At 32.8% G+C, this 13,357-nt stretch overlaps 1 protein-coding gene across 1 annotated transcript in view; it reads right to left on the bottom strand.

Moving 5' to 3' along the window:
- Positions 1-7,187: 7,187 nt before the first annotated feature.
- Positions 7,188-13,357, bottom strand: part of LOC147071446 (B-cell receptor CD22-like) — a 939,709-nt gene continuing 933,539 nt past the window's right edge. The window contains exon 16 of the mRNA XM_085948586.1: positions 7,188-7,210. Coding sequence (XP_085804712.1) covers positions 7,188-7,210 — 23 coding nt within the window. The remainder of the gene's footprint in view (positions 7,211-13,357) is intronic.

Consider the following 13,357-nt stretch of genomic DNA (forward strand, 5'->3'; position numbering starts at 1 on the left):
AGCTAAAGTTGTGACAGTATAATCAATGTTATTTTGTTTAAGACGTCATTAAAACTAATTTTAAATAATTGCAAGATAAAAAGAACTTTTTATATACAACGTTTTTTGTTGAATCATATAAACTTGACTTCACTAGCTTAAACGATAAAAAATGTACTTGATAGAAATCTAATATATAAAAAATAATATTTGTTTGTGGGTTTGTTTGTTTGTTCGTTTTGAATGCACTGCCATACCGTTCATCCGATTGCGATAAAACTTTGTCAACTTATTGCTTGCACTTTCGCGAAGAGTATAGGCTATACTAATATATAAAAATGAATGTCTGTCTGTCTGTATGTCTGTCTGTCTGTGTGTCTGTCCCGTATGCGTTCCTATACCATTCATCCGATTGCGATGAAATTTTGGTAAGTGGTTGTATGCCATGCATACCCACGAAGGTTTCTGAATTAGAAAGAATCATCATCTTCTTCTTCTTCTTCATTCTATTTTCTTTTATTCGTATGGTTCCTATACCATTCATCCGATTGCGATGAAATTTTGGTAAGTGGTTGTATGCACACCCATGAAGGTTTCTAAATTAGAAAAATTATTATTTTCTTCTTCTTCTTCATTCTATCTTCTTTTATTCGTATTGTTCCTATACCATTCATTCGATTGCGATGAAACTTTCATCGGTTGTTGTGGTAACACCCGTAAAGGTTTCTGAATTAGTACAACCATCTTCTTCTTTTTCTTCATTCTATCTCATTTTATTCGTATGGTTCCTATATCATTCATCCGATTGCTATGAAACCTTCATAAGTTGTTGTGGTAACACCCGTAAAGGTTTCTGAATTAGTACAACCATCTTCTTCTTCTTCTTCATTATATCTTCTTTTATTCGTATGGTCCCTATATCATTCATCCGATTCCGATCGTCAGTGGTTGTGCCAACACCCGCGAAGGCTTCTGAATTTGTACAACCATCTTCTTCTTCTTCTTTATTATATATGTATTCTTTTATTCGTATGGTTCCTATATCATTCATCCGATTGCGATGAAACCTTCATCAGTTTTTGTGGTAACACCCGTAAAGGTTTCTGAATTAGTACAACCATCTTCTTCTTCTTCTTCTTCTTCTTCTTCATTATTTCTCCTTTTATTCGTATGGTCCCTATATCATTCATCCGATTGCGATGAAACTTTCGTCAGTGGTTGTGCCAACACCCGCAAAGGTTTATGAATTTGTACAAACATTTTCTTCGTCTTCTTCATTATATCTTCTTTTATTCGTATGGTTCCTATACCATTCATCCGATTGCGATGAAACCTTCGTCAGTTGTTGTGATAACACCCGCAAAGGTTTCTGAATTAGTACGACCATCTTCTTCTTCTATTCTATATTCTTCTATTTGTATGAGTTCCTATTCCATTCATCTGATTGCAATCAAATTTTGATCAAGTGTTGTGCTCACGCCCGCAAAGGTTAATGAATTGATAAAACTATTTTCTTCATCTTTTTCTTCAATTCTATCTTCTTCTATTCGTGTGCGTTCTTATACTATTCATCCGATTGCGATGACATTTTGACCAGTTGTTGTGCGCACGCCCGCAAAGGTTTTTGAATTAGTACAACCATCTTCTTCTTCTTCTATTCGTATGCGTTCCTATACCATTCATCCGATTGCAATGAAATTTTGATCAAGTATTGTGCTCACGCCCGCCAAGGTTTCTGAATTGAGGCAACCATTTCTTCTTCTTTTTCATCTATTCTATCTTCTTCTATTCGTATGCGTTCTTATACCATTCATCTGATTGCGATGAAATTTATGTAAGTTGTTGTGCGCACACCTGCAAAGGTTTCTAAATTAGTATTATATAAAATACAAAGTTCGTTTAATCCAATTTTGGTTTGTTAGTGCATATTAATAACATTAATAACGTTTGCGTATTTTGGATTCGATTTTAATTTAGTGTTCTTTTGTTTGACCTTTACTCCTATTAGAATTATTTTCATATTGATATATTGTATTACACAGATATTTTAATGTTAAAAAAATAATTACCTCTTATTATTTTTTAAATATCTAAAATAAATATAACCACGAAGCGACCCTGTGCGAAGCCGGGTACTTCAGCTAGTACTGAATAAATATAGAATACTGAAATGTCATTTTGACATTTCATATTGATTTCCATAGTAACGCACGAATATATTAATAATTTAGTTACTAGGACTCCAAAACTAGCAACCAAATTTACTTTTTTACTGTTTTACTTTTTACGGATTTCTTCCGAAATAACTTTTCATACAAAACAGAATTAACTGAAAATGAATTCAATTCTACTTAAAGATGGCTAAAAGTATTAAAAGAATGCATTGACATCGTGTTCTGTTATATTCTAAAAGTTTCAAATGTCTACTAGTCGGGAAAATATTTAAAAATGGATTGCAAGATTTGTACTGGATAAATAACCACTGGAAAAACAAGAATACGACCATTAAAAACGTTGTAAAATAGAATACTCCGTAAATTTGGTAAACTATTTTATAAGTATTAGATTATAAGTATTAGATTAGTAATAATGAATTTTTTGACAATAAGATCTCATTGATAGAATGATGTTGTGTAACAGTTATGTAGAATTTACAAAAGTAACGAAGTCGATTTACTCAACTTGTATAATTATAGAGTTGGGTATTTCCCGAGAAAATCTCAATCTCGAGATTCGGGATTTCCAGAAAAGAAATCTCGAGAATTCTCGAGATATCGGGAGATTTAAAAAAAAACTGTAAAAAATCCTAAAATCAGTCTAAAAACAGACAAATTCCAAAAAATATGATTTTTTTTTATTATTTATGTAAGAAGACAAACAAATAAAAGTAGGAAAATAAAAATAATTCAAAACATTACTTTTTAAAATAGAATTTCAAAAAACACAAGACTATCAATCGCTGCGTCTGACAATCGCGTACGTTTTTGAGACACAAAATTCCCTGACGTTGGAAAATTGCGCTCATTTTGAGTCGAAGTCGGCTTAATTGTGTTAAATGCCCCGATCAGTCTGTGAACCTTTTATGTTTTCTGTCTAATTTTTTCATATAGAAAAATCGTGTTTCAATTAATATTTGATAATAAAGAAATCCCGATTCCCGAGAAAAGATTCTCGAGATCCGGGATTTCCCGAAATGTTAAAAATGTCAATTTTCGAGATTTGGGATTGAAAATCTCGAAAATTTCTCGAAAATTTCCGTCGGGAAATTCCCGAAACCCAACTCTACTTATATATCAGTGAAAATGTATAACAATAATTTAATTAAAAAAATACGTTTCTACTAATATTCCCTTGTCATCACGAAATCATCATACATACAAATTGATTATTCATTAGCTAATAGTAACTATTTAGTAATCTTCCTCTTCGCATAAAACCAGTTTTTTTTAATATCTGGCAATGGAAAATATTTTGCGTACAATTCGGCCACGCACCGTTTATTTCAACAGAGATAAATTAATAATATTGTTTTCGATTGGTATATTGTGTGGTAATTAATTTTGAAAACCTGTCGAAATTGCGCACCATTTAAATGGTGCTAGTTTGCATAAATGCCAGGTTAGTGTTTGTTGTTGTTGAAAAAATATCCGGTCGGTTTATATGGACTCATCTAAGAACCAAGGCCTTTATAAGATTGTCGTTAGCATATGGATTTTTTTATTTCTAGATGTCTTAATCCCGTATATATTCGTTTTATCCGACAATTAATTAACCAACTTATAACTGAGATAATAAAAATTTTATGCGGAAGGTTTAATTTTACAACGTTTTTATTAGCTCGTATTCTTGTTTTTCCGGCGGTTGTTTGTCCAGTACAAATCTTGCAATCGATTTTTAATTAACTTCCCGACTAGCTAGACATTTGAAACTTTTAGAATATATCAGAACACGATGCCAATGCATTCTTTTAATACTTTTAGCCATCTTTAAGCAGAATTGAATTCATTTTCAGTTAATTCTTTTTTGTATGGAAAGTTATTTCAGAAAAATTAGTAAAATGTAAAAGACTATTATTGGTTGCTAAGGGAATGGTCCTAGCAACTAAATTATTAATATATACGTGTGTTACTATGGAAATCAAAATGAAATGTCAAAATGTCGTTTCAGTATTCTATATTTATTTTTTGTTTGTTTTTTTATTTACTTCATATCAAGTACAAGTTTGAGCATATTGAGCATAATAATTCAACAGAAAATTAAAAAACGTTGTATATAAAAAGTTCTTATTTGAAGTGAGTTTAAATAGTGCATGATATGTGAAACCATTAAAGAATCAATGAAGTTAAGAAGTTTTCCGAATGTAAACCTATTAAACATCTATCTATAGAAGAAAAAGCTTCTTAAATCAATTATCTCTGCACAATAATCAGGCAACAACGAATGTCGCCATTTTCTTGAAGTTTAATTGAAAATCATGTTACGCGACAAATAATGACAATCAACCACATACCTTTCGGTTTTGCACTTAAAAAAATATGTCGCAAAGTAAACATGTGCACGCTGGCATGGCTATTGACCTCAGTCACCGGTGGTAACACGCTGCGGACTGGTTTCCCCACACTGTTTGTACGGGACGTCCGCACAAGCTTCGTAGCGTGCTCAGCTAGGCGTCACGACTGAAGACTAATTTCTCGTTTATGCTTCGCGCATTATCTTATTGTGCCTATCGATCCCACACATAACCCGTGCACATTATCATGTGAATTTACCATACCTAGACAGGATTAATTTTAGCAATATATACATGACCCGCTGCTACAATCATTGGTGAGATGATCAAATACGAGTTATTGCAATCTGTTGTACCCACAACAGATTGCATGTTGTTTAATCAAGAAAAAACAAAATACATGCCTGCAAGTGAGGCTCCTTCAAGCTCACCACTCACAATTGACACGTATCAGTTCGAAAGGGTCGACGAGTTCATATATCTGGGATCACGCATTACCCCTCAAAACGACATCAGCCAATAAGTTAGCAGAAGGATTACTCTGGCAAACAAATCTTACTACGGTTTACAGAGACACTTCAGATCAAAACTTTTCTCAAAGAAAACTAAGATAAAGTTATACAAAACCCTCATCAGACCCATATTAACATATGGGTCGGAATGCTGGGATATCCGGAATGTTGGAATATCAAAAAAAGATGAGAGGAAGCTGGATATCTTTGAAAGAAAGATATTAAGAAGAGTCTTCGGAGCTGTATGTGAGGAGGATGGCACGTGGCGAGGAAGGTACAACCATGAGTTATATGCGTTGTATGAAGATCTTGGGGAATCAAAAAGGTGACTTCGTTAGGCAGGCCATGTGTCAACGATGGAAGACACCCAACCACAGCGAGGCTTCTCTTCAACAGACCAGAAGGGAAAAGGATAGTCGGGAGACCTAGACTGCGGTGGCTGGACTGTATAGAAAGAGACACAGTATCTCTGAGACTGAGGCGGTGGAGGTGAGGGGAGTGGAGACGTTTCTTGGAGGCGGCTAAGACCCACATTGGGTTGTAGTGCCGATGATGAGGTTGTACCCACAATTACTAATTATTCGTTGGACGTGGTCTTAAACATTTTGTTAAAACAACCCTACACTACTACAATATACGCGATTGTATCAGTGACGTTTTGAGGAATACGGCGATTTATACACATTAATATATCTAAATTTTAATATATATATATATAATATATCTATTTTTTGCCTACTAAGAGTGCAGTAGGTCCAAAAAGATACATGAGCAGGCACTGTATGTATTCGACCTATCAGACAAGGCGGCCCAGCTTAGAACAACACTGTCTTATAAAATTATCTATTTTTCTTCACTTTATTTACATTATGATATCATGTAAACACCGTAAAAATTCATGGCCATAGTAGACGTACCGTCCAGCTGTGAACTGTTTTTAAAGATGTTATTTTTCAACGGTCAGAATTATAATAGTAAACCAATTAAATTATTCCCTATATTTTGTTTTTTACAGACAACGCCTACACGAGACATTTAAAAAAAATCCCCAATACTTATTCAAGATTGAATTATTTTTTACTTCTGAAAAATTAAACAATCTTTCAACAACAAATCTATTTGTCATATCCTTTGTCATATAATGTAGGTGTATAGGATCTATATACAAATGTAACAAGCATTTTCGTTCCTAAGCAACGCACATTAGTCACCAAAGAGTAGAGGTTATAACAATAGACGTTTTTATTTACTAAAAACGTTTCTTGCACTGTATAAAAAAATAGATGCGTTGAAAAAACAACATGTATTTTTTGACAAGGGCAGAATGATACCATGGCTTGAGAGACGGGTACTATGTAAACTAGGCCACCATGGGTGCAGATATTACTAAGTAGGGGTATACTCGCATAATACATACTCTATTATGAAAAAGATTAAGTTCCAAGGCTACTCATTTCATATTGCAGATTCATATATTTATTTATAAAAAAATATTGAATAGGTACATAAAAAATATTTATTCAAGACGTTCACAACACAATATTTAGATCGAAAAGAATAGGTAAAACAAGCCAAAATATATTCCTATAGCAAAAAAATAAAATAAAAAACAACAATGCACGATAATTTTGTAAACAAAAATAATAAATAAAGTAGAATTTTAGAATCACAGCGCATCACTAAAAATGAATACGTCTCTAGGGTGTGCATTGACCAGCCGGAGAGCCCTCGCTATTAATGCCTGATAAGCTTGACACGAGGTAACAGTTTTCATCCAAAAGAGATCATAGCTGCGCTGCGAACACGCATGTAATTGACGAGTGCATATAAATAATTTTTTTCCTGAATATCACGATTGGAAACTATACCATGTAGCCCAGTATGTAAGACGCTCGCCTTTCATCCGGGGTCCCCGAGTTCGACTCTGAGGATAGACAATATATGTAATATGACGTGATTTTCTCAAAGCCTGGAAGCTTGTGATTGTTTATCTTTTATTACTAAATACACAAATTTCCCTACATTACTGTCATGAGGCCTCGTGGCATGTTGTATATATGTAATATATTTATGTATACCTATATATTGTATCTATATATTATCTATAGCAAGGCTCGCATGTTTTTGATTAAAGATTCATTGATTACATTTGATATAAATGCTTATTTATCCGATTAGGCACCAATCTAGGCATAGTCCAAACCAAAGCCTTAAAAAACAGTAATTATTTGGGATTATCTCATTGTTATACATACGCAGCGTACAATTGTTAAGAATTGTATTATAGTTGAATGGATACAGAATCATACGAGTAAATACAAATGTTAAGTTAAATTTAAGCTAAAATTGGATGTTAAAAAATGGACCATTTCAATAATAGTAATTTGTGTTCCATGTTACGTTACGAAAGTATAATATTGTCGTTGTAACTAGACAAATGTATACCTCCATGTTTTAGTATTTTCCGACGAAATATTTTAACTTTATTGCACTATATTTTTTTACTGGGTAAATATTTTCAAGAAGTATAGTGCATAGTACCAACAACATGGCTCCCATAAGGGGAGGGCTGACAGGGCTCTAGCCTAGGGGCCAGGGGGCCCGGCGTGGCGAGTCGACCACATAATTGAGATAAACACCCATCTTAAAATATATGCTCTGATGGTTTAAAAAAGTCGCCTGCGGCTCTATTTTACCTCAGGATTATTACTATTTTAAAACATATGGTTGTACGATGCAAATTTTGGTTATTATGTGTTGATACTCGACAACTCCATAATTCGATGTGTTAAAAATCGCTAATAATACACTCAATACACTGAATTTTTATTGACCTCGAACACCATTTAGAAAACGCCACTGTAGAGCGTCAGACTGTCTTTAACCTTAGTGATAGTTAGGGGGCCCGCCAAAGATCATGGCCTGGGGGCCCGCTTCAGGATGTGGGGGCCATGACCAACAGAAAAAAAAATCGCCACTAAATACCGTAATTTATGACGAAATTACTAAATAAACAATTTTTTTATTCAATGAATAATTCACAAGATTTAAGAATGTTCCATTCTTTTATTGAACATCAGCGGGTTCGAATCGTTATATTATTGTCAAAAAGATATTTTCTAGTTGTTATATTATATTATAATATATTATGAGGTGTTTTCAAATTATAAAAATTGAAAAACACAAACATATGGTTCTTCGTATTAATTCCGACATTGATTTTTATGAAACATTTAAACTACTAGTGGAAAATATTGTAACAAAACCGGTTATACAAATTATACGATTCTTGCTTTAGGTCTGGGTAACTGGCTATAAACAAAAATAGCATAATAAGTATAATATTATGTATAATTATGATTATTTCGTATAAATTGTAATAATAAGTACCTATATATATATTTGCTTAGTTAAGCTGGAATAATTTTAAAATGCTTCACTGTTTTATTACTAAGTTAAACTGTTTGTTTCAAATCATTTTATTATTTACGTTAAAAAATGATAAATCATATTTTTTTAATACCGATAGTAAGAATTTTACCGGTAAATCGGTGATGAAATTTTGTTGTTTTTTACCGGTAAATTAAATAAGAAAGTAATGTTTGATTAAATCTATTTATTAATATGTTATTTACAATACAGTATTGTTTTTTGTCTTTAGCTTTTTTGGAATTACACGCTTTGCTTGTTTCAACGACAATTATATGAGATTTATTAGTCTACGATTTGAAATTTAACACGTACATTGCCAAAAATGTATGCCAAGGCTTGACAGATCCGGTTGAAAGATATCATTTGAAATTGAAATGAAATAATTTATTTTGCGTGTACCTGTCGCTCATTTTTTTCAAACTTTTCTTGAAGTGTATTAGAATGCAAAAAAATCAGTTTTCTGGGTCATTTAGAATTGGTATTTAGAACCGATCTTATATAATGTTAAGTAGGTAAGTGTAGAATGCGTTATAATATGTGTACAAATATACATACATATGCACTGGCTATTCAGGTGATCATAGGTTCACTGACATCATTTTGTAAACTGTCCAGTTTCCTAAAAATAGATTATCTTTCTTAATTTCCTCCTACGAGAATATGTCGAGATATTTATTTATTAACTTGGTAAAATAATACTAATAGTATTAGATTTTGGCAAACGAATGAGATTTGTTTTCTTTAAAAATGTGCCAATGCCAAATTGTGTAGGATTAGAGGAAAGTTTTTAAAAACATGGGTTTGTTTAACCGATTTAACGTGATCGGTGGTCATAATGATACTGACAGTATATTGTAATATTAGAAGTTAGTTTTTTGGACTACCATTTATGATTGTTAGACTATGAAAGATAGGTAATGATTCATAAAATTAATTATATTACACGAATTTTTCCACAAAAATGGAGTGGAAGATTGTTCTCGATGTTTGACTGTGAAGAAATTGAAATAAAATTTATACCCACATAAAAGGCAGTATACACCAATGTTGACAACTTAATAAAATAAACATGGTTCAACTCGTCCAATAAATATTGGAAAAAGTAATAAAAATAAAATTAAGCTGATATAATAAATAAATTATGAGATAAAAAATACATTATAATAATTATTATTTGGAGTCCACAAAATAAATGTAAATGGTTGGATTGAGTCCACAATGTATATCTTTTATTTAACGGCATACGAGGATTCTTTCCTTATGATAATGGCATTAAAAACAATTACCGACACCCCTTTTCTGTGTAATATGCTATCAATGCAATCCCTGTACACCCAAGGGATGGTTGTTCTTTAAAAGTATTTCTTTATAATTTTTCGTCGGCCCATTTACATTCTGTCTATACTGGAAATAAGTATTACTAATTTTCATGTTCTCTCAAAATATATCACTCGTAACTCTACGGTCTTCACACTACCGCTTCACAGGATGCATGTGATGTGTGATGATGCTGTGTATAGTGCGCGATTAAGTCGTTTGATGACACCATACATTAAAAGCTTAAATTTATAATTATTTTTTTGTTATTTTAATTTTCTATTTGTCCTACATAAGACCTTACTTTATATTATGTGGTATTAAATTGTTTTATATTATTTGTAAGTACTTTTTTTCGACTAATACGTGGTGTGAATGAGAACTCTGCCATTCTTGGTAATATTGACTTGTGTGTCCCTGATAACTATCTTAGAAATCGGGAGCATCAGTTGTTTGTTCTCCCGAGGAGCAGAACTAACCTGCCATTGGTGATGCCAATTGGTAGAGCAATAACTCTGTTCAACCAAATTGCTTCGGATGTTGATATATTCCATCTACGTGAGAATGAGTATAGGTGGACGTTATTTTATAAATTCTTAAAATAGGGTCTGCTTAACTCATCCGGTGTACTTCCTTGTACCTATATACTTAATATTTTTTGTATTTACACATTTATACTATAGAATAACTTAATATTGCATAATTACAAATTACATAATACTTTTTTTTTAATAATATTTATTTGTTTCTAAATGTCATGTTGTGAACGTCTTAAACTTATAATTTGTAATGTCCACAATATGTAAAATAAATTAAAATTGAAATTGAAATTGAAATTGAATTAAGTATTTTTTAGTTTATTTCATGTTTACTTTTTATAATTGTATATACTACTATTTATTATCGTGCATTAGCGAATAACTGTAATGCCATAATACTGTTTTTCTAAATAAATAAATAGTATATGAATATATTAAAAAAACATTGAACATTTTTTTTTTGATTGTTTTAGATTTAGATGGTTAAAAACATTTACCTTCGATTTTCTAATAATTAAGCTGTCTGCCCACACGTACCACCGGTGGCAACGGAGATGCAGCCTAAAAATATGAAAATTACGCAAAAAAAACTAATTAAGTTAACAACTAAACTGATTAAGTTAGCTAAAAGTGACGTCGCACTGCAGGTTCATTTAAAGAGAGCTACACATGTCTACTATGACATTTCACTATACTTTGATGTTCAGATAACTAGTTAATTACATAGGTATATGATTATATTATGTGCAAATATTGCCAAAATAAACCTTGAATGATGTATCTTTAGCTATAGACACATGTGAATAGATACTCCCTCAATTTTATGAAAGCAGCCAAAAGCAATACACTGTGTATTATTTTTAAGATTAATAATAACGTAAGATACCGAGAAATGCATACGTAGGTAATGTAATCAAAACAACATACTTCAAACCAGAATATGAGTTGCTATTTTGTTTTCAGGGCTACTAATAATAATGAATTTGTTACCAAACAACCACACACAATCGTTCGATTTGAATATCGAGCTGCTTTTAAAATTATTAACAAGGAATGCGTATAACGTTGTGATTATATTGAGATATAATCTCGAGTACTGTCACGGCGATAAATTTAGTTTATGGTTTCGTCATTTTGCAGAATATTTTGAACGAACACGATCGCTGTAAATTCAATGATGAAGTAACCTAGTAACGAGACTGCAAATTTCGTAATATTTTGAACAGAACCCAACCGTAGCTGATACTAGACAACATTCTTATAGAACATAATATATAGTGCCAACCGCTAAAAACAAAAAAGGGGTTTTGACATGAGTTGAAAATGTGTACGCATGTAGGAAATGATAGAAAATGTTCATTGAGTCATGCGGGTGTCGATGCAGTGCAGTACGCGTGAGGTGACCTCATTCTTGTTCTGGTGATTTCGGCAGATTTTTCTAACTGACTATGTTGGTTTAAAAAGCTTCAAAATGTGCTACGGGATGGGAGCATCAGTCTGATAACATTTTAAACACCAAGAAAAACAACATTGCACATTTCCCCCCCGTAACGGAAGCTTACTGTGATATCAGGTGATAGTACACGACTTGCACCATAAAATATTTCGCGCTTAAAGCCGGGTCCACACTGGCAACATGCCGCCGGCAACCTCGTTAAATTTTACGATAAGTATGATAATAAACGTAAAATTTCTTATGCAATTACGATAATTATCGTAAAATTTAACGAAGTTGCCGGCATCAAGTTGCCAGTGTGGACCCGGCATAACACTCACAGGATCAAAATAAGTTGATATTACAGACATTTGAAACTGGCGAATAAGAATATATTTTGCAATCAATTCTAACACCCTTGTCGAGTTGTAGGTATATATTACATTTTATTGTCTTCTAAGCTATTGAATATTTAACAGACAAATTCATTCACTTTTATGACATAGTTATGAATTCTTTATTAATTAATTATAAATTAAGACTTTATTTTGAATTGACTAGAAAATTTTACCAATTCGCCCCCTGATTCTGCTAAGCGGGTGATCGACTGAACATCGTGCCTAGGGATTGCAATACCGGTATTTCAAAACTGGTACTCCAGTATTTATAAATACCGAAATACCGGTTTTAAAAATCCAAAATACCGGAATTTTCGGTATTAAGAAAGCACACTCGTTTATAAAATGAATTATAGGTTATGTGCTGCTAAAATGCAAATATATTGAGTGAATCCAACATAGGTGAAAAAACAATAAAACAAATTTCATCAAATATATTACGAGGGTGGGTCAATAAGTCCTTAGAAAAGCCGACAGGTGGCGCGACTAGTACTGCAAGCGGTTTGTTTTCATGCAGCGGCACTACCGATTCAGTATGCTGCGAAGTTTCAATCAGATTGGTCGGGTTGTTGTGTGTTTCTCGTACATTTTAAAAAAAAATTTGCTTGTGGAAAATGGAAAAATGGAAAATGGAGAAAATTGAGTTTAGAGTGTTATTAAACATTTTAATATAAAAGGGTTAACAGCAAAGGAAATAAAAAATGAGTTGGATTTAGTTCACGGCATATCTGCTCCTTCACTTGCAACTATTTAAAACTGGTTAAATGAATTTCAACGTGGTCGTACATCAACAAAGGATGAACCACGCTCAGGACGTCCTGTAGAGGTGACTACACCAGAAATGATCAATAAAATCCACGATATGGTGTTAAGTGACCGAAGATTAAAGTTGAGTGAGATAATTGAGGTTACAGGGATCTCAAAAGGTAGCGTCATTTCTATTTTACATGACAAATTGGGCATGAAAAATATTTCTGCAAGATGGGTGCCGCGTTTGCTCACAGTCGACAATAAACGCAGTAGGGTGGTGGCCTCTAAAGCCCTGTTGTCGCTCATGCAACGCAATCCGGATGATTTTTTTCGTCGCTTTGTGACTGTAGATGAAACATGGATACACCACTATACTCCCGAGACGAAAGAACAGTCAAAGCAGTGGATTGCGAAGGCAAACCATGTCCAAAGAAGGCGAAAACCGTAAAATCAGCTGGTAAGGTTATGGCTACTGTATTTTGGGA

This window comes from Rhyacophila brunnea, unplaced genomic scaffold, assembly GCF_057557595.1.
Source record: "Rhyacophila brunnea isolate RB1 unplaced genomic scaffold, BYU_Rbru_1.0 scaffold_20, whole genome shotgun sequence".
NCBI classification, from domain to species: Eukaryota; Metazoa; Arthropoda; class Insecta; order Trichoptera; family Rhyacophilidae; genus Rhyacophila; species Rhyacophila brunnea.